The following is a 21,144-nucleotide window of genomic DNA, read 5'->3' as shown; positions in this document are numbered from 1 at the left end:
CAACATGGATCAATCTCAAATGCATTATGTTAAATAAAGGAAGCTTAGTTAGCCTCAAAAGCTTACATAATGTAAAAATCCATTTATATGACAATCTGGAAAACACAAAACTATAGAGACAGGAAATGCATCAGTGGTTGCCATCTGCAAACAGTTTCTAGGAGGTTCACAGACCACCTCTAGCTCATCCCTGGACCCTATCTATATGTGACTTCAGCCAAGGCAGCCCTAATTCCTCTCCTCCCAGCTTCAGCTCCTTCCTGAACCCTATCCAGATTTACTTTTAATGGCACGCTGCTTGGTGTGGAATTGGTCCCTGTTTCATAGACAGTATGACACTTTCCTCTCCTCAGATATCACTTCCCCAGCAAACAGCCATCTCAGTGCTGGGCATATGGAATGGGATAGATGATAAAGTACTGGGGCAGTCTGCCTAGTAGCAAATTATTTCATGAATTCCCCAGGTCCATTAACTTCCCACTATTGTGCTTAGACCTGGGTGAGTAGGACCCAGTTGGGACAAGGATGGGAATAAGTAACCTAAGGCAGGGGCATCTGGCTGGCTCAGTCGGTACAGCATAAGACTCCTCATTTCAGGGTCCTGAGTTTAAGCCCCACACTGGGTGTAGAGATCACTTAAGAAAAGTCAGAAAGGGTGGGGAGGAAAGAAAAAAGAAAGAGGGAGAAAGAAAGCAAGAAAGAAAGAAAGAAAGAAAAGAAAAGAGAAAGGAAAAAAAAAAAAAACAAACGAAAAAAAAAAAACCCCCTCCTAAACCAAGGCGGGCTCTGTAAGTCTCCCATATCAGAAAGCCCAGCTATAGAGGAAGTTAATGGTGATGGATCCCAAACTAGTGGAAGGAAGTGCTGACTGCAACCAGTTTCAGTCATCATACCTTCCTCTCCCTCTTTTCCTCACTCTGCTTTCATTCATTCATCATTCACTGGACTGGATGCTACAGCGCTGATGAGCACAGACACAGAAGCTGCCCTCAAGCCGTTTACATCCTAGCGGAGGGCACGGGGGAGTAATCCCGCGTAGTACCGGTAGGATCTGCCCTGCCGGTGAAGTACAGATTGCACGAGGGTTGGGGAGGGGTGCTCCCGGCGCAGGCGTCTTCCCAGCCGACTCTGCTATAGCTGCGTTCTACACGACCTGCTGGAGTTTGCAGTCCCGCAGGCCTCCTCTCTCGGCAGAGGGTCGCGCGGGCAACCGGGCCCTAGGGCCCCCTCACCCCCCAGGGCCCTTCCCCGCAGCCTGGCTGGCGGCCCGCTCCAGAAGGGCAGCCGGGGCGCGGCGGCCCCGCCCAGGCCAGTCCGGGGCGGGGGCCGGTTCCCATAGGGATTGCGGCCGGGGCGGCGGCGAGCGGAGCCGGCAGAGAGGCGGCGAGGCGGGAGCAGGGCCAGGCCGGGCCGCGCGGCGCCGTGAGTCCCGGGCGGGGAAGGCGCGCGGGCCCGGACGGCGGGCCTGGCCGCCACGTGGTGCCGCTCGAGGCTGCGCTGCGCGGACCGGGAGCGGGTGGGCAACCGGGTGGCGCTGGCGGCCGGGCCCCGCGGGGGCGGCGGGAAGGCGCGGCCCCGCTCCCCGCCGAGGCCCGCCCGCGCCTGGGATCGCCGGGCTCCCCCTTCGGGCTCCTGCCTCGCCCCCGCGGGGACCCGGATGGTGTCTCCTTGCCCAAAGGAAATGAGACCCGAAATTAGAACCGGGGAATCCCAGAGTCTTCCTTCTCCGTCCTCTAGCAGGCTCATGTGTCTTAGATCGGATGAACTATAACATTAAACAAGATAGATTATCTTACAACTCCGTTCGATTTAGGATAACGGGTTGCATTTTAACTTGCAGGGTGTGTACCAGACGATTAGAATTGGATTACTGAAGACGAGCTCTAGGCTGTCATCCCGGATCTCGTTGCGGTTGCTGAGGGGCGAGGCTTTAAGGACAGGGGTCGATTCCTAATTCTTTAACAAGTGCCCTTCTGTTCTAGGTGCTTGACAAAGACCCATCGTTGAGTGGGGCTCTAGTACAGTCAGTCTGTTCGTGCCAGTATTTCATAAGCGACATTTTCAAACTATGTAAAGATCCATTTTAAGATTTATTCCTCCTCTATGATGGAGAAGTATGAAAAAATTGGGAAAATTGGCGAAGGATCCTATGGAGTTGTTTTCAAATGCAGAAACAGGGACACGGGCCAGATTGTAGCCATCAAGAGATTTCTGGAATCAGAAGATGACCCTGTCATAAAGAAAATCGCCCTTCGAGAAATCCGCATGCTCAAGGTAATGGATTATTTAAAGTGAATTATCAGGGACTAAAAAACTTAAGTGAGTCGTGTTATGTTTAGTAAATGTGTTAAGATGTACAGGTCACCAAATGCATAATGAACCAGAAAGCAGAGACATCAGTGCAGAGAAAGATGCTATTCCTTTTCAGAGATGCTGTGGGGTATTTTATTTTTCTTCCCCATCGCTTCTTGATGTCAGCTCTAGATCTGATTCTTCAAGAGCCCTCAACTTTGATAGTACGGGAACAACTCCAATTTTCTGGCATTCATGAGCATTAAACTTTCAGGCCATCTTCTGTTGATATTCTCAGTCCATTAGGATAATTAATCATTCACCTGTTTTCAAACTGTTGGAAGCTGACGTTTTATCTGCTGCTGAACACCCTAATGTCCTTTCTCTAGAAAAGGGTTCTTCTTAAAAAAGTGAAATGATCACTTTTAAAATGTTTATTAGTTAACTATAGGAGACCATAAAATCAGAGCAGTAGAAACAGTTGTTACTTACAAGCTGAAAGTATTTTTTTTCCGTAATAGAAAGAGGCCACTTTTCTGAATTTCTGTGAAGATGAAACCCCAATCCCAACACAGGACGTGCCATGTAATGAACACAGTGGGATTAACTTGGTTTCAAACAGTTAGGGCCTCTGTGTTCGAGCATGTATAACCAAATAAATGATCAGGAAAGAGCAACCTAGTGGGAGATGAGTGGAACATTCAGGGGATTTTTCTCTTATCGCTGCCTCTCTGTTTTCTCCAGGCCTCTCTAATAGTCTTCTCTTCCCCATGGCTGGATTATGTATGGGGTTATCTGAATGTGAAGTAGCAGGCTTTGGGTAAATTTAAATGGGTGGAAAATAGGAAAACTCTCTCTTTAGGTTTAGGATGGTCTTTACCAGCAGGATGCTATCTATTGTGAGAGGACGCTTCCAGGGTTTCCCCACCCCCACCCCGTTAGGCCCTCCCCTAGGAAGGGGTGAGACCAGCAGGGCCCATCTCAGGGCCTGGACTACTCTGCCCTTCCCCACTGTCTACACACAGGGACAGGTTCTCACCCTTTCTTTTGGGCTGATGGGGGTTTTTCACTTTCTCAGGTTTCCCCTAGGGCAGAAGGCGATAATGTACTTAGAGGATTCATTTACTCTAAAGAAAAGACCATCTGGTTCTAGTGGAGAGGTACTCTTTTTCTGATGCTGAAGGTCACCTGTGAATGCCTCGGAACCCTCTCAGCACCCTTTAGCAATACTGGGTTTGCAGGTGTAGCTCCCTGAGTTAATTGAGTTCCTCCAGGATGGAAACCTCTGTTTTTCTGTGTGGACTTCTAAGCAAGTGTGCAGTGGGCTGGGCCCCCAATAAATAAATGTTACTGTTGGACTGAAAAATAATGATAACAAAATAAGCTCTTAGGTAGGGTGGTTGTTCACAATATATTAAGAAGCCAGAATGCGTTCTCCTGAATAACTGAATATTGATACGCCTTAAAGGAAAGAGTTGTGTGCATAGGAGCCCGTTTTCAAAATCCCCATTCTTCAAAATCAAGTGCACAAATGTAGACTCCCCTAATCTATATGAGATAAGACTAGATTATTGATAGAGTCTGCTCTCTAACGCCCTAACTTTTTAGCTTTCTGTGATATTCCTAACACATAATAGGTCCTTAAATATTTGCTGAAAAAGTGAATTGAGAGTTTGTTAAATGAAGTCACATTTTCTCCATATATTTATTCAGTAAGTATGTATAGAACCTCATTGTGCCTAAAACAATGTTTATAAGAAGTTGTACATCCTGTGTTTCAGATACTTAATTCACAGAAGGGAAGGAAGATAAATTTCCCCTTGGCTCTCACTCCTGATAAACTGGGTTCCTATTGGGGCAGGGTTTGTGTCATTTACCTTGTATCCCCATGTCTGCCTGACAAGAACCCTCTAAATAAAGTAATTAGAGGTATGTTTAAGCTACATTTTGAGGTATTTAAGGATGCATGGAATGAGAAATAAGGCATTAGGGCAGACAGTCTGTCCAAGGAAAAGGTGTATGTGTGGAAAGCAGTATATTGAGGGAACACAGGTTATAACCCTAAAGTCTTAGCCAGGATTGCCTGCTGGATGACAATAGGCCAGGGAGAGAAAGAAAGCAAAGGAAGCCAGGGTTCAGTAGAAGGGGGTGTGAGGACTTTCCTGGAAGATAGGTCTGGCCTGGGTTAAGTGATGCTTAGCCCAAAGCTGCACCTTGGTCCCAGGTGGCCTTTGGGGTTTGGCGCCTGACTCCAGAGGACATGTTGTAGTCCCAGAGAATAGGAAACTGGTGACATCTAGGCAAACAGTTTAGGGCCCCCATCTGAGCTGGAATTCAAGGGAGAGCTCCAGTGGGCCGTGGGAAGAATACTAAACTGTGAGCAAAGCACAGCTCTGTGGGCCCAGGGGAAAGTTGCAGCTCAGTGAGTTTGAGTTCCTGGTGTTTTCCTTGCACACCTTTTGCAGAGCTGGGGCTTTTAATGACCCTTACTAAGGTCAGGAACTAGGAACCAAGGAGGTTGAGGCTGAAGGTTACCTCAGAAGCCTTAGCCAGAGTAGGTGAGGACTGGCAGGGGCTGACCCCCTGACTGCTCCTATTATAAGGAAATCAAGACAAATAGATTAAGACCACATGTAGAAGACTTTGAATGCCTGGCTAAGGAGTTTGGCTTTCTTCTGAAAAGAAAGAAGCTAACCAAGATGCCTTTAATTAGAAAGTTGTCATTTGTAGACTTTTGGATTTTTTTCTCTCCCCCCCATTTATTAAGGTATAATTGACATGTAACGTTGTGTAAATTTAAGGCATACGATGTGATATTTGTTACACATATGTATTATGAAATGATTACCACAATAAGGTAGTTAACCCCTCCATCACCTTGCATAATTACCATTGTTTTGGTAGTTAGAACATTTAAGATTTACTCTCTTAGCAGCTTTCATTTATATAATGTGTATTGTTAACTGTAGTTACCACATGTATATTTAATCACTTGGAACTTATTCATGTATATTTAATCACTTGGAACTTATGGGTACATAACTGGAAGTTTGTACCCATCTCCCCACCCTCCAGCTCCTGCCAACCACCATTCTACCTTCTATTTTTATGAATTCAGCTTTTTTAGATTCCATGCATAAATGAAAACATTCAGTATTTGTCTTTCTCTGTCTGACTTATTTCACTTAGCATAATTGCCTCAAAGTCTATCCATGTTGTTGTAAGTGGCAGGATTTTCTTCTTTTTATGGCTGAACTATATTCCATCACACACACATGCACACACACACACACACACGCACACATTTCACGTGTGGATTTTTGGATTTCATGTACCTGTAAAATTAAAAAAATTTTTTTTTTTACAGATTGGGATAGTGTTGTACGCATTTTAAAAAACCAACTACCAACTACTTTCACCATCATTTCATAAAAGACAGGACATTTTAGTATTTAAAAAAAAACATAGGGGCCCTTGGGTGGCTCAGTCAGTTAAGTGTCCAACTCCTGATTTCAGCTCAGGTCACGATCTCACAGTTGTGAGATTGAGCCCCACAATGGGCTCTGTGCTGAGTGTGGAGCCTGCTTGGGATTCTTTCTCTCCTCCCTCTGCCCCTCTCCCCTGCTCACTCACTCTCTCTAAAATAAAAATTAAAAACAAAAAAAACCTAGGAAAAACACAATTTTAGAAAAAAGCACAGTCTTCCTGAGAGAGTAGTTGGCAACTACAAATAACATCTATACAGATACCTTCCTGCCGTATGTGAATAATGGATTGTGTAATTCTGTGTGTGTGTGTGTGTGTGTGTGTGTGTGTGTACCATTGCCCTTATTTTCTCACTTCAGTATCCACCGATGAAAATGGCGACGTCGTTTGTTTTGTGCAGCTCAATGTCAGGAAAGTTAGCGCTATGCCTGAGAAGGAGAGGCTTCCCCAGATCAGGTGATGCCCTGCTTAGAGGATCCATAGCTGATACAATGAAATACTAGCACACGACAGAAGAACTGCATGGTCCTTGGATTTTGTAATAAAATTTGGCCTCCCTCCATCCTCAGAGAATTCCTTGTGTGTGTGTTTTTAAAACATTACAGTTTAGAGTAACTCCCGATAGTTGCTGTTGGACTGTTCTGAAAATTATGGTTGTTTTCTTGGAAGCAGATGAGATCATGGGAGTGTGTTGTCCAGCGTTTAGCTGCATAATTTCAAGGCAGCACACCTGCAATGCTTTCCGTTCTTGGTTTGGAAGCTTATATGAGGACATAACCATCCATTGGTAAATGCTCTTGAGGATAATAATTATCAGAAACTGGTTTGCTAGTATTTTTAGAAAACATTTTTTCCTGAAAACTTGAAAGACTTTTTAAATAACATTCTTTTGCGCCATTTGAAAAAAAAAGTGACACATTTTTATGAGATAAATGTAGTGTTTGTACTAGCAAACTGCTTTCAAAAATTTTTTTAAGTGTTTATTTTTTTTATTTTTTATTTTTTAACATTTATTTATTTTTGAGACAGGGAGAGACAGAGCATGAACGGGGGAGGGTCAGAGAGAGAGGGAGACACAGGATCCAAAAAAGGCTCCAGGCTCTGAGTGGTCAGCACAGAGCCCGATGCAGGGCTCGAACTCACGGACTGCGAGATCATGACCTCAGCTGAAGTTGGACGCTTAACCGACTGAGCCACCCAGGCACCCCTAAGTGTTTATTTTTGAGAGGAAGAGACAGAGTACAAGCAGAGGAGGGGCAGAGAGAGAGAGACACACACACAGAGACACAGATTCCGAAGCAGGCTCTAGGCTCTGAGCTGTCAGCACAGACCCTGACATGGGGCCCAAACTCATGAACCATGAGATCATGACCTGAGCCAAAGTCGGATGCTTAACCAACTGAGCCACCCAGGCACCCCTAACAAACTGCTTTTTAAACTAAATACAATTCACTGTTCACCAAGAGGTCCTATTGCAGTCAATCCTTTAATGTTTAATTCTGAATCTTATTTTTTCCCAATTACATAGTTAGGCTTTTAAAAATATAAACACTTGGAACAGTTATAATCAGCCCGCTCATACTCTAAAGACATACTCTAAATTAAGTACTATTTAGTGACAGTAATAAAATTATACTGCAGTACCTGAGCTCAAAGCAGCTCTCCTACCCTTTCTTAAACTCACTTTCCAATGTGAAAAAAAAAAAAGGAATTCAACATTTTCATTGTTTTTGATGAGACGCTTGTGCATAAGAGAGTTGCCACATGTTAATCTGGGAACTTTTTACAGAACTTCTGTATGTAGCAGGCATTGTTCTTAGCCCTTGCCCTCCAAGTAAGGAGAGACTGACAGTAAAGAAATAATTATATGTCAAGTGGTAAAATACAAAGCATGGTAAAGGGGTAAAAGGTGATGAAGGGGCTGGGTTGCTTTTTTTATAGAGAGGCGTTAGGAAGAGCCTTTCTGACGAATGACATTTGAAGAGATAACAGAAGGAAATGGGAAGGAGTGAGTGATGCAGGCTTTCCAGGCATAGGGAATAGTAAGTACAAAGGCCACAGGCAGGATCAAGTGATGTGTATTAGGCGTGGTGTGTTCTGGTGTGTTCTAGGAGGAGTAAAGAGATCAGTAGGTCTGAGGCACAGTAAACAAAGGGCAAAGGTCATAGAAGATGAAGTTAGAGTGGTAAGGGGTCAGACATGAGGGCTTGTGGGTCTTGGTAGGAACTGTGGATTTTACTTTGAATGAGATGGGAGCCATGAAAGGGATTTTGAGCAGAGAGGTGCCTTGGCATGACATACATTCCAGAAGAATTCCTCCAGCTACTGATTGCTCCAGCTCTTTAAGCAAGACAATCAGAAGACTGTTAGAGCAATCCAGGTGTGAGGTGATGGGGTTTGGGTCACAGTGGTAGTGGTGGAGGTGGTTAGATTCAAGATTATTTCTGAGAGAAGGGTACATAGGAATCTGGTCATTGGATGAGGAATCAAGAACGTATCCAATGGGGCACCTGGGTGGCTCAGCCGGTTGGGCGTCCAACTTTGGCTCAGGTCATGATCTCGAGGTTCATGGGTTCAAATCCCGCCTCAGGCTCTGTACTGACAGCTCAGAGACTGGAGCCTGCGTCAGATTCTGTGTCTCCTTCCCTCTCTCTGCCCCTCCCCACTCACGCTCTTTCTCTCAAAAACAAATAAACATTAAAAATTTTTTAAAAGAACGAATCCAAAGTTCCTGACTTGAGTAACTAACTACAAGAATGAAAAGATCGGGTCATTCATTGTGATAGGGAGACCCAGGTGCAAATCTAGGGGAAAGGAAATCAAGAATTCTATTTTGGATATGGTAAATTCGAGATGCAAATCTAAGGAGACTATTAGGTAGGCATTTAAATATACAAGTCTGGCATTTGGGGGAAATCCAGGTTGGAGATATAAAATTGGGAGACATCAGCATAACAAAAGCATTTAAGGGCCTGAGCCTGGGTTGCCATGGGGAATGGAGAGACAAACACCAAAGACTTAACCCTGGAGCTCCAGCATTTGGAGGTCAGGAAGATGAGGAGGAACCAGCAAAGGAGGAATAAAAGGGGGTGATCATTAACGTAGGAAAATCTCAAGAGCAATGTTCTTAAATGTCACAGACTATGACTCTGGAGTTCTCTCTTGTCCAGTAAGAGAGCAGACACAGAATTGAGGCTAATGTCTGGGACAGAATTGAGGCTAATGTCTGGGACAGATAAGAGCCCCAAACAAGGGTTTTGCTTCCATATTTATTGAGCTCTCAAGATCTTACATATGTGGTGAATGTGAAGAAAACGATCAGACAGTTGTGTGTGTAAGAAGCAAAGGGTCTGGGGAGCAAGTGCGGTGTGTGATCAAAATATATTGGTGCCAGATGGAAAGTAGTTTCCTGCAGGTGATATAACTTGTGTAACTTGTGTTACTCTTGATCCTATCATAATATCTCACTAACTAACCTTGGGCACTTCCGCCCTGTGGCGGCAGCTTTCTGCCCTAAGCTTGTTTAACCCATTTATGTAAATATAAGGAATTCTTGCACCTATTTCCCCACACTTAAATGCTTAGTGAAGAAAAGTTTCAAGAATGAGAGGATGGTCAGAATGAAATCTTGCCCTTTGCTGTGATGTGGATGGAGCTAGAGGAGATTATGCTAAGTGAAATAAGTCAGAGAAAGACAAATACCATAAATACCATATGATATCACTCAGACATGGAATTTAAGAAACAAACAAACAAAAATGATCATGGGGGAAAAAAGAAAGAGGCAAGCCAAGAAACAGAGTCTTAACTATAGAGAACAAACTGATGGTTACCAAAGGGGAGGTAGGTGGGGGGATGAGTGAAATAGGTGATGGGGATTTAGGAGTGCACTTGTGATGAGCACCAAGTGATGTATGGGAGTACTGAATCATTATATTGCACCTGAAACTAATATTATACTGTGTTAACTAATTGGAATTCAAATAAAAGCTCTTATAAAGAACAAGGGAATGGTCCAAAGTGTCAAAGGTCATGATTAGTGTAGACTTAGAATTAGTCAGTGGCTTTGAAGATATGAGGGTCATTTGAGATCTTGACAGGAGCTGTTAGGTGGAGTGGCAGGAATGAAGGCTTCATCAGAGAGGATTCGACCGAGGATGGGGAGAGCAAAGTAGAGACGGTGATATAGGCAACTCTTTTGGGGAGTTTGATTATTTAAAAAAAACTGAGAAATAGGATCAAGAGAGTTTTAGTAGTTGTTTTTAATATGGGAGAATAAGTATATTTGTATGCTAATGGTATCAGTCCAGCAGACAAAGAAACTTGATGTTTTTTTGGAGGGAGAGAATTCCTGGAGCCATGACCTTGACTTACTAACCTGCACCAAGGCCAAAAATAGCTGTAATAGTGTAATAAAAGACCGATTCATGGACCAGCTAGATTAGGCTACTTGGAATGTTGCTAGGTTCTTAACATATCCTTAATCTTTACAGGACCTACAGTTATCTCCAAGCTATGTGTGTAGAACTTCTTCCACCTAGGTATGTGACATGTCCTGATTTGCATGTGACCCATGAACCCTATAGGAAAAATTCAACCCCCTTCCGTGACCAGGGTTTCAAGCATATAAAGATATTTTAGATGGGAAGTGGGGCAGTCATGACAGAAGCTAGATTACGCAGAGACACAAGGATCCTGCAAGAAAATCACCTTACATCAAGAAGTCTGGCACGATAGGCTAGAGTCATCACAGGCCTTGTTTTGGGAAGTAAATACTGGCTCTGCATAAAACAGGTGGCTTAACTGAACCCAACCCAACTCCTGGGGACTATCTATGTGTCCAGGAAGGAAAGGGCCTTGTGGTTCAAAACAATGTGAGCCAGCCAACCCAGAAGAATTGTATTACTGAAGCCCCCCAGCCTTTATGATGTTAAACCTTCTTTCTGTGGCATGAAAATGGTAGAACAATTGGAAGAGGAAGCAGAGATTTCCAACAGGAGTGGTAGGAAGAGTAGATGCTCCCAGAGGAGTTGAGGTAAAGGACAGGACAGAACCACTATGCGGTGCCTGGGCAGACCTTTAGCAGTGTGGAACATGGTATGGGGGCCTGAGAGTAGATCTGACCGACATCAGTCAAGGGCTGAAAGCAGCAGCTAGGACATTGTCTGTGGTAACCTGCCTCCAGAAGACAAAACAAGATAGAAGCAAGCAGAAGGAATGATGTATCGCCATTTGGTGACCCAGTAGACTTAGGCAAAGTGCCAAGTATCATTACCTAGGAGGCACAAATTATATTTATAATGACCTTAGGAGGTGGGTATTGCTATCTCATTTTACATATGGATTCAGGCTGGTTAATGATATGCCATGGCCTCCTGGTTAGTGAGCTGGAATGCAGACACAGTTCTGTCTGTCCCCAAGTCCATGCCTTGCTGCTCCCACACATCAGGACCATCACATTACACCAAACACCACACTCTGAAGTCTCTCAGTGACCGTCCTCAGGATTTGTCCTATCTGGCAGGGCGTTAGCTGTGGGACTTATGGCTTCCATGGAGCCTGGGTGCAGATTCTTGCTGGAATGGCAGTTCTTTCCAACTCTCATTCCATGACCCTGTAGATTATTTTAAAGGGCAAAATTTATGGTTTGCGACCAACAAAGACAAGAATAAGCACGGGGGAAAATGTCCATTTACAGCTTTACTATAAACATTACAGTACCTGCTTTCTTAATGAGAACAACATCACCCCCAAGAGGATGAAAATTGGTTTCAGGGAATGGGTAGGGGTAGTATAACTTTTACTGTATAAAGCACAGATTCCATACAGCACATATACAGTAGATTTGTGGAGTTAAAATTTCTTTGGGAAATGATAAGGGGAAAAAAGACTCATTTGGGGATAAATATGGTGGAAAAGCTCCTTTGGGGTTGTTGAGAATATTGAGTGTGTTCTATGTGCCAGAAATATGCTCTCATTTGATTTTAATTAATCATGAATAGTAAGAACCTACGGAATGTTCAGAACATTCCCTTTTTTTTTTTTCCTGTTGTCTCTTCGCTTTCAGTAACCTTCCAATGAGGCTGTCAGGCTGTGTGACTGCATGGGGACAGGAGCCACAGTTGAGACTTGCAGTTTCTGAAATAGCTCAGAGCTGTGGGGTGACCTTGGGCAAGCTCTGGTGTGGCTTGGAACCTGGCCCACCAATTCACCTTGATTTATGTCTGTATTTGGCACTGTTATGCTGACTTTTTGCTGAGGGGAGCAAGAGTGCTCTTGGGCCAAACATTGAACAGTGGTCAAACAGCCTTAAGGATGCAAGAGCAGAACAATAGAGGGTCAAACAAACAAACAAAACAGTTGCATAGGGAAAGACGCATACGTGGAAAGGCAGAGAGGTGGGACTTAATACCAAAGATAGGCACTGTAGGTGAAGGACTTCACACGGTCTGTCCTGAGAGGTTCACTGCAGTAAAAAATCAGACCAGAAATACTACTGGGCAAATTACCATCCCAGGGATGAGAAGGGACTGTGGCAAATACATCTGACATGGTTCCCTGTTATGCAAAGAACTTATGAAGTGCTTAATTCCATGTGCTCTTGTGCCAGGGCCCCGTTCCACCGAATGCTAACAGAGTACCGTGTAAATGCTCCCTAGTGTTAGGATCTAATTAGATACTTCATAATTTTAAATTTTCTTTATGTTTATTTATTTTTGAGAGAGAGAGAGAGAGAGCACATGCATGAGCCAGGGAGGGACAAAGAGATGGGGGGACAGAGGGTCTGAGGCAGGCTCTATGCTGACAGTACAGAGCCCAACATGGGGCTCAAACCCAGGAACTGTGAGATCATGACCTGAGCCAAAGTCGGACACTCAGCCGACTGAGCCACCCAGGTGGCCTAGATATTTCATAATTTTTAAAGGCTTCTGTTCCCCTAGTATTAGTTGAAGGAATATTTTCCCAGTATTAGTTGAATAATATTTCACAACTCAATAGAAGTCTCAATGGGAAGTTCTGTGACATCTAGTGCTGCCGTTGCTAGTATAGATGTCATTTCTAGGTTCCTTCTCTTCAGATTGTTTAATTGGCTTGTTGAAATGGATTTGTAACACATTTCTAGAAATTGCTTTAGCCATGTTCAAAATTCTCTGTTATGGTTTATGTGAGATTGCAAACTCAAATGTTTGTGGGGATCACACTGGAGACAAAGGATTGAAGCAGGCTGAATGTAAGACAAGATAGAAAGTGGACTTGGGCAGGCCGGAGACTTCATGGCTTGTAGGATGTGTGGGTGGGTGGCTACCCCTCCACCCACAGAATGCAAGCCCAGGGTGCTAGATTTTCAGAGTCTTTTTCTAAAAAGCCCCAAACAATTTTATGTAAAATCTCTGGGTTTTTTTCCCCCTACAATTCTTTGTTTTGAAAAAAAATTACAAAATACATATATAGAAGTGGAAAGAATAGTATAATGAATTCCTGCATTCCCTTAACTGGATTCATTAATCAGTTGTGAAAATTCTGCTTCATTTCCTTTCTGTCTCTGTCACACACACACACACACACACACCCCACTTTTTTGGCTGAATCATTTCCTTAAGTATGCAGCATGAATCTGCTAGAATTCTTCTGTGTAACCACAATATGATTTCCACAATATGATTTATCATTGACTCAATGCCATTATCTGACATACAGGCTGTGCTCAAATTTCTCATATTGTTCCAATAATAGTTATGTAGCTATAACTATATAACTGTAACTATAACTACACCTATATATTTAAATCCAGGATCTAATCAATGACCACACATTGCATTTAGTTATCATGTCTCTTTAGTCTCTCTTAATATTGGCATTTTTGAAGAGTGCAGACCAGTTTGTTGGAATGTGCTTCAACATAGATTGTCTGGCTGTTTCCACTATAGGAGTGAGGATGAGTCTGTCACACTAGTTCTCAGCAGGAGAATACTAGTTCTCTACACAGTATCAGTGTGTCCCATAACTGGTGCTCTCAGCTTTGACCTCTTGGTCCTGATGGGTCTTCCATATTTCCTAACTGTAAAGAAACATCTTCTCCTTTACAGCTAATGTGTAATCTGTGGGGAGATACGCTGAGACTCTTTGACCACCTTGTGCACCAAAAACTTTCACCCAGTAATCTTTGCTTGAATAGATTATAATAAGAGTTATTGTAACAGGTGATTTTCTCTTTTTTAATATTTCTTTATTTTTAAATTTTCTTTATTTCTTTATTTTGAGAGAGAGAGAGAGAGAATGAGCAGGGCACAGGCAGAGAGAGAGCAAGAGAGAGAATCCCAAGCAAGCTCTGTGCTGACAGAGCAGAGCCTGATGTGGGGCTCAATTTCATGAATTGTGAGATTATGACCTGAGCCTAAATCAAGAGTTGGACGCCTAACAAACTGAGCCATCCAGGTGCCCCATAAAATGATGATTTTTAACATTCTTTCTACATTCATTATTTAACAGTTTTTCTGTTCAACAACAACAACAACAACAACAAAACAACCTTTCCTTCACATGCTACCCCTCCCACCACCTCATACACTCTTCAGTATCACTGTGAATTTGTGGATTTTTTTTTTCTTCAGTTTGTTCCGAACCATCACTGTCATTCTTCTTTTTGATTCTCAAATTGTCACACGTTTGGCCCTGTGGGACTCTTTAGATCCCACTCCTCTGTCCTGAGAGATGCTACCATTCCTTGAATACTTTTTTAAAGTTTATTTATTTATTTTTTGAGAGAGATGCCAGCACAAGTGGGGGGAGGGGCAGAGAGAGAAGAACCTCAAGAAGGCCCCATGCTGTCAGCGCAGAGCCCGACGTGGGGCTCGAACTCACAAAACCATGAGATCATGACCTGAGCCAAAACCAAGAATCGGACGCTTAACCGACTGAGCCACCCAGCCTCCCCTCCTTGAATATTTTTTTATTGTGTGTCATAACAAAATGTACCAGGCTCATCCTGCCCTAGGTGTGGAATCAGCCATTTTTCCAAGGAGCCGTGGTTCATTTCAGTATGAAATCTGACTTTAAAAAGGTTGACACGTAATTTTTTAAAATGTCGAACACTGTTCAGGCCAAACAGAACACATCTGCAGGTAACGTTTGACCCACAGATTCAGTTTTGGGCCTTTGGAATGTACAGCTTTCATTATATGCAGATGTTCTCAGTAGAGACTGGCAGATCTGGCCCTTCGATGTTCATTGCTAATACATAGATAGGTATTGGGGGTTCATGGAAACTGGTTGTCAATAGTGCGGAGGACAAAGCAGGGCATTCCCTTGCCCACAGTGATAGAAACCAAACAAATTCCCCTTATCATCATCTTTCCCTATTTGTTCAACAAGTGGAGACCTGTTTAATTTGAGTTTTACAAGATAACATACTACCTGCAAATAGTAACAGGCTGTTTTGTTTGTTTATTATAAGATGTTTTGGCTCAGCTCACAGTTTGTTTATACAGAAAGATTGTATTTCTGCTGTGTAGTGAACTCCTAAGTAATAAAGCTGCCGTACAAATACTTCAAGAACAAAAGTAGCAGAAATCAACAGGCTGGCTCATCACCGTCATAGAGACACTTAGTTTATATGGAGATTAAGCACATACCACTGTGTATCAGTCCCCTAAACGTTCCTACACACATCCTGTCTACACCTTACACTGTAGAAAATTAAAAAATATCACAGAGCAATAGGAGAAAATAAACGATTTTAGAGTGCACATTGCTAAAAAAAATGTAATTAAGCTATTACTTTCTTAGCTACTCAAATTGCTTTTATTTTTAGCAAATAAAAAATTTATAAGTAGACAGTCTGTGTTACATACAGTCATTATAGAACAGAAAAACCATACTAGGAGGTAGTACTTTTTATACAGAATGGAAACTTTTTTTAACGGGCTAGGCTTGTCTTTAATTTCCGTTTAAATTTTTTTACTGTTTTACTTCACCTTTTTATTTGGCAGGATTGATGTCTTAGCCACAAATTTGCTTTCACAGGCATATGTTCTTGCTAATTATTAGCCTTCTTGATTACTTAGTAACTTTAAAAGCACTGTAGTAAAAATGCTATTGGATAGAATTGCCTGGTTGAAAACTCTGAACTCGATTCCTCTTTTTGTTTAGAAAGGTGACTTTCTAAACCAGTGGAAGCTATCAACCTGTGTATAAACCAAACAAATAATTTGTTTTTAACTATCAGTACATTGCTGCTTTAATTTTTGGCTATGCCATTGTTAACTTTCATTTTGACCCCATTTGTACTATTGCTTCTTTTCTGGAACTTTTCATATACTTTATTAGTCAACAAACCAAATCGAACATCCACTGTGCACATCCTTAGACTGTGCTGGGAAGAATCCAGAAGAGATTTCATGACCAGCCTGGCAAACCCTGTTCTGTCCACGTTGTCTACAGGAAACTTAAAATAAATAAACATCAAGCCCCTCCCCACCTCTCCACTTGTGATTCCAGCTTTTTCAATACTTTCCTGCTTCATATGTCACACCCTTTCCTTCTCTACTCGTCCCCAAAACAAAACATTAGCCAGGGTATCTACCGTGGCATTTGGAAGAAATACGAGATGAAGACAGCTTTCCTTTAGCAAAAGCGTTAAAGAATGATTCCTCAGCCACACCGTGAGGGGTAAAGAATATTTTCCTCTTGGCTGGAGATGGTGGTAGTAATTAAATAGCCTTTTATTTTATTTTATTTTTTAAATTTTTTTTAATGTTTATTTATTTTTGAGACAGAGAGAGAGCATGAATGGGGGAGGGCAGAGAGAGAGGGAGACACAGAATCGGAAGCAGGCTCCAGGCTCTGAGCCATCAGCCCAGAGCCCGACGCGGGGCTCGCACTCACGGACAGTGAGATCATGACCTGAGCTGAAGTCGGCCGCTTAACCGACTGAGCACCCAGGCGCCCCTAAATAGCCTTTTAAAGAATGAAAATAGCTTTTTTTCCCCCAAAGGTGATGTATTAACTCTCTGAAACTAACTTCAAAATATTTATTTTGGTTTTATAATACAGTGAAGACACATAAATCTTTTTATTTTTTAAAATTTAATTTAATTTTACTTTTTAAAGTTTATTTTACTTATTTTGAGAGAAAGAGAAAGAGAAGGAACATGGGTAGCACAGAGACAGGGAGAGAGACAATCCTAGGCAGGCTGTGCACAGTCAGCGCAGAGCTTGATATGGGGAACTCACAAACCATGAGATCATGACCTGAACCAAAATCAAGAGCCAGATGCTTAACCAACTGAGACACCCAGGCGCCCCTAAATCTTTTTAAAACCATTTGTATGATGAAGTAATATAGGCTCATGTAAGAAAAAACTGAAGGTATAGAAGAACGTAAAGTGAAAAGGAAATTGACTTTACCCTCTCTCTCTGGCATTACCCCAGAGGATTTCTGTGCTTGCACAAAGACATATATTTCTTTTTAAAAAATACATACAAATACTATCATATAGTATATACATTCTGTAATTTCTGTCTTACACTTAACACTGTATCTTGGACATCTTTCCAAGTCAACACATACAGATATGCTTTATTCTTTTTAACAACTGCATATTGTTTTATCATTTGAATGCAATATAAAGTCCTATAGTTTATTTAACTAATCACCTCTTAAGAGACATTCAGTCAATAATGTAAACATAGAGCTCTGCAAATTTGAGAGAATATTGGGAATAGGAAGCATGATTTCCACAAGTAGATCATTAGGAGTGATGATAGAGAGTCCAGTCCTATTTCTGCTCCTGGTTCGCAGACCCACTGGGAATTAGCCAGAGTGGATTAGCCACTGAAGACACAGCACCATGTGGGTCAGTGCAGATACCCGTGAAGGGCTGAGGTACGAATTCCATCTTCCATTAGGCTGGTTAGTTGTAGTTGATGAGGTATATAGTAGAACTAGTGGAACCCATGGCCATGTGCTAACTGTCATGTCTCCTTTGCTGTAAAAATGGGCCTCTTGGTCTGATGTTATGTGAATTTCCATGCCAGTAAGGCAGGCACTCTCTAAGCCCTTGGATTGTGGTGTAGGAAGGAAAGGCAAAACTCTTATCTAAAGTTAGTATTGGGGGGGGGGGGTGCCTGGTTGGCTCAGTCAGTTGAATGTCCAACTTCGGCTCAGGACATGATCTTGCATTTGTGGGTTTGAACCCTGCATCAGGCTCTGTGCTCACAGCTCAGAGCCTGGAGCCTGCTTTGGATTCTGTGTCCCCCTCTCTCTCTGATCCTACCTCACTTGCACTCTGTCTCTCTTTGTCTCTCAAAAAATAAAATAAAACATTAAAAACATTTTTTTTTAAGTTAGTATCAGGGCACCTGGGTGGCTAAGTCAGTTAAGCGTTGGACCTCAGCTCAGGTCATGATCTCATGGTTTGTGAGTTTGAGCCCCACTGTCAGCAAGGAGTCTGGAGCCTGCTTCAGATTCTGTCTCCCCTTCTGTCTCTGGCCCTCCCCCACTCACGCTCTGTCTCTCTCTGTCTCTCAAAAATAAAATAAACAAAAATAAATAAAACATTAAAGCTAGTATCAATTCCAGTGAGGACAAATCACTATCCCCTCCACATAGCAGCCGCTGTCCTTAAAGGACAGCGTACCTCTGGGCCTCAGTATCAGTCGTTGCTGCTGTCAGGTTGGGTAACTCAGTAGCAGCAGTAGCCAGATCAGCCTTGCAGAGAGGGGGCTGTGCTTTGGGGCCATTCATAACCACCATTTCTGCAGCCATGACCACTGTGTTCGTGGGTCAGTTACACAGGCACTGGGGTGGCCAAGGACAGAGCAGGCTCACCCCCACCAGAAAGACATCTGCCAGGTTTCTCAGTGAGTTTTCTGTAGTAGATGCTCTCTGGTGGGCATTAGTGTGAAGCCCAAAGATCCTCAAGCCCTGTGCTCACTCCCACAAGTGCAATTTATGCCTCTTCTCCAAATGACCTTTCAGCCTTGTCCCTTCCATACTCTTAGTCAACTAGAAAGCTATTTGCCTCTACCCACGGGTCCATATCTATCTCAGGTCCTTTCTACCTTCATGCAAAGTGAGCCTTCGAGTGCACCACTTGAAGCTATGTTCGGTGGAAGGATACTCTTTTACCATTGTCCTTCAAGGCCCCTCCTGGTGGCAGTTCATTTTCAGGTAGGGCCAGCATAATGAGCTGAGCTATCTGTGAGTTGGACTTGAGGTTTTTCTCCTCCATTACCTGGAAACTCCCATTAAACCATATGTGTATGTTGAAGGAGAGGGACAGTACAATAAAATAGATGGCATGGGAGAATTGACCACCTCTTTTTGTCTTGCCCGTTCCCTCCAGACCTGCTTGAGCCTGATCACACATGTATCGTTGTCACAGCATAGAGTACTGCTGCTGCCTCCGTGCAATCTTATGACATGGGTCTCTGTTACCCACTTCACAGCGGGCAGCTCTGGCAGCTCTTGGGCACATAATCACTCTATGTCTCGTGGTCAGGTGCTCAGTCTCCATTAGGGCTCGTGACATACCAGAGGCTAGACAGCACTAGCGTGATTGGATATACTGACTCATGTCTATGGCCACAGTGCCCTGAACACACCCGATCTTGTCTGGATGTACTGACTCATATGACCTGAGTGGTACGGTAGCTTTGATGTGCTGTAAAGTTCTATCTTGGGTCCTAGTCAGTATTGGCAGTCTTCCTGATTACCTGGAGTAATCAGAGCAGTATTCCCAAGAGCTAGTCCGTGGTGCACATGTTTAAGATATGCTGCCTCCCGAATCTAAAGAGACCCACCAAGTGCAATGCCTTGTTTTAGTGGTGGGCAAAACAAGGTGCAACAATTTGTCCTTTAGAGCGGATGTCTCAGCATGCCCCAGGCCTTTGGCCCCCTAGAACGTTAACCCATGACATACCCATGAACGTTTCTGCCACCCTCTGGCATTAACTGGGCATTCAGAATACTTGTCATTTCCTGCTCACCAGAAGGTCCATTTAACTTGAAGTCATGAATACGGTAGACCAGCATGATATTCTGTGGAATGTCAAGATGATCAAAGTTCCTTTAGACTCTATTGTAACACAGAGCAGAAGAGTTAACCTAGGCCTTGGGCAAAATAGTGAATGTGGACTGCTGTCTGTTCCACAATAAATGAACTGCTTTTGATCCTCCTTACTGATAGGGATTGGGAAGAATACACTTATCAGATCAATGATGAATGCATGATCTGATGAATTGCATGTCAGGTGCCAGAGACTGTGTAGATCTCTTCCAGGAGAGATACCACATCTGGCCCAGCACCTGCATTTGGAGGTATGACTTGGTTGAGTTTATAGTAGGCTACCAGGTGAATTGAGTGGGATTATGATGTGGACTGCCACCCCTGCATCCTTTACGTCTTTGATGGTGCTAATCCATCATTTCCTTTTGGGATGTGGTTTGTTCCGATTTCCTCTTTTGGCCAGGATTGTGTTGGGGAGTGTGTGCAATTTCAAGGCCTTCTCTTTGGCCCTTTCTGCCGTATTGCCTCTTACTCCCAACTGGTTGTGAAACCAGTGTGAAGGTTTGTGAACTACTAGTGTATCCATCCTTATTATGCACTTGGAAGTGGAGGAAATAACCTCAAGTTATTTTCCTCAAGTGGAGGAAATAACCGTGGACCCAATAGGCCCCACTGTGAGCCATTACTCGAAGCTGGGGCCATGATAGCATTTTGGATCCCCAGATGTCAGTGCCAGCTCAGACTTTGCAGCTAGCCACAGCCCTTGAAAGGTCTGAGTATTTCCCTTTCCCCTGTTACTCTGGTAAACAGCCACAGATCCCTTTGGGAAAGCATTGAGAAGTACTTGTGGTGGCATTGCAGGATCCCTCGGTACAGACTCAATCAACAGCACTTTGGTACACACCGACTTAGATCTAGAAACTGGGTGAGAAACTGTAGTTTTCCATTCTGACGGGCAACCTTCTGTTTGTCATTTCTCAATTGTTTCTGGTAACACAAGTCAAGTAACACACCTGCCAGCCGCTCTTCTATTTCACGTATAAGAACACCATGGTGAGTTTTTATCTGGGCATCAGCACAGATTTCTGGGAAATATGGCATCGGGCCTCGCTTCCCATAATGGTACCAGAGGGCCTAGTTCCATGGGAGCATCTCCAGCCGAGAGAGGACGGCTGCCACTGAGCTTCTCAAAGATACCAGTGACCTCCTTCCCTGTGCCTTCTATACTGTGTTAGTGGAGGAAGGAAAGACTGTCTCCAGGTGTCCTTGTCAGGAAATAAGTCCCAAGTCACAGGACAGTGCTCCCATATCAGTGAATTGCCCTCTCCAGCCTTATATGTCACCACTGCCATGGTCG

The 21,144-nt window shown here is 43.3% G+C and overlaps 1 protein-coding gene across 3 annotated transcripts in view; it reads left to right on the top strand.

The window, feature by feature from the left end:
• Positions 1 to 1,029: 1,029 nt before the first annotated feature.
• The window catches only part of CDKL1 (cyclin dependent kinase like 1), a 59,155-nt gene continuing 39,040 nt past the window's right edge, over positions 1,030 to 21,144 (top strand). The window contains exons 1-2 of one of the 3 annotated variants that reach the window (XM_042943155.1): positions 1,030 to 1,044; positions 1,983 to 2,274. In XM_042943155.1, the coding sequence (XP_042799089.1) occupies positions 2,104 to 2,274 (171 nt within the window). In that variant the 5' untranslated portion in view covers positions 1,030 to 1,044; positions 1,983 to 2,103. Of the gene's footprint in view, positions 1,045 to 1,066; positions 1,423 to 1,443; positions 1,517 to 1,982; positions 2,275 to 21,144 lie in introns of those variants that run through there. The other 2 variants (XM_042943153.1, XM_042943154.1) reach the window with 2 other exon arrangements.

The sequence above is a fragment of the Panthera leo genome, chromosome B3, assembly GCF_018350215.1.
Source record: "Panthera leo isolate Ple1 chromosome B3, P.leo_Ple1_pat1.1, whole genome shotgun sequence".
NCBI lineage: Eukaryota > Metazoa > Chordata > Mammalia > Carnivora > Felidae > Panthera > Panthera leo.
Note: the sequence above shows the minus strand (reverse complement) of the source record. Positions and strands in the feature narration are given on the sequence as shown.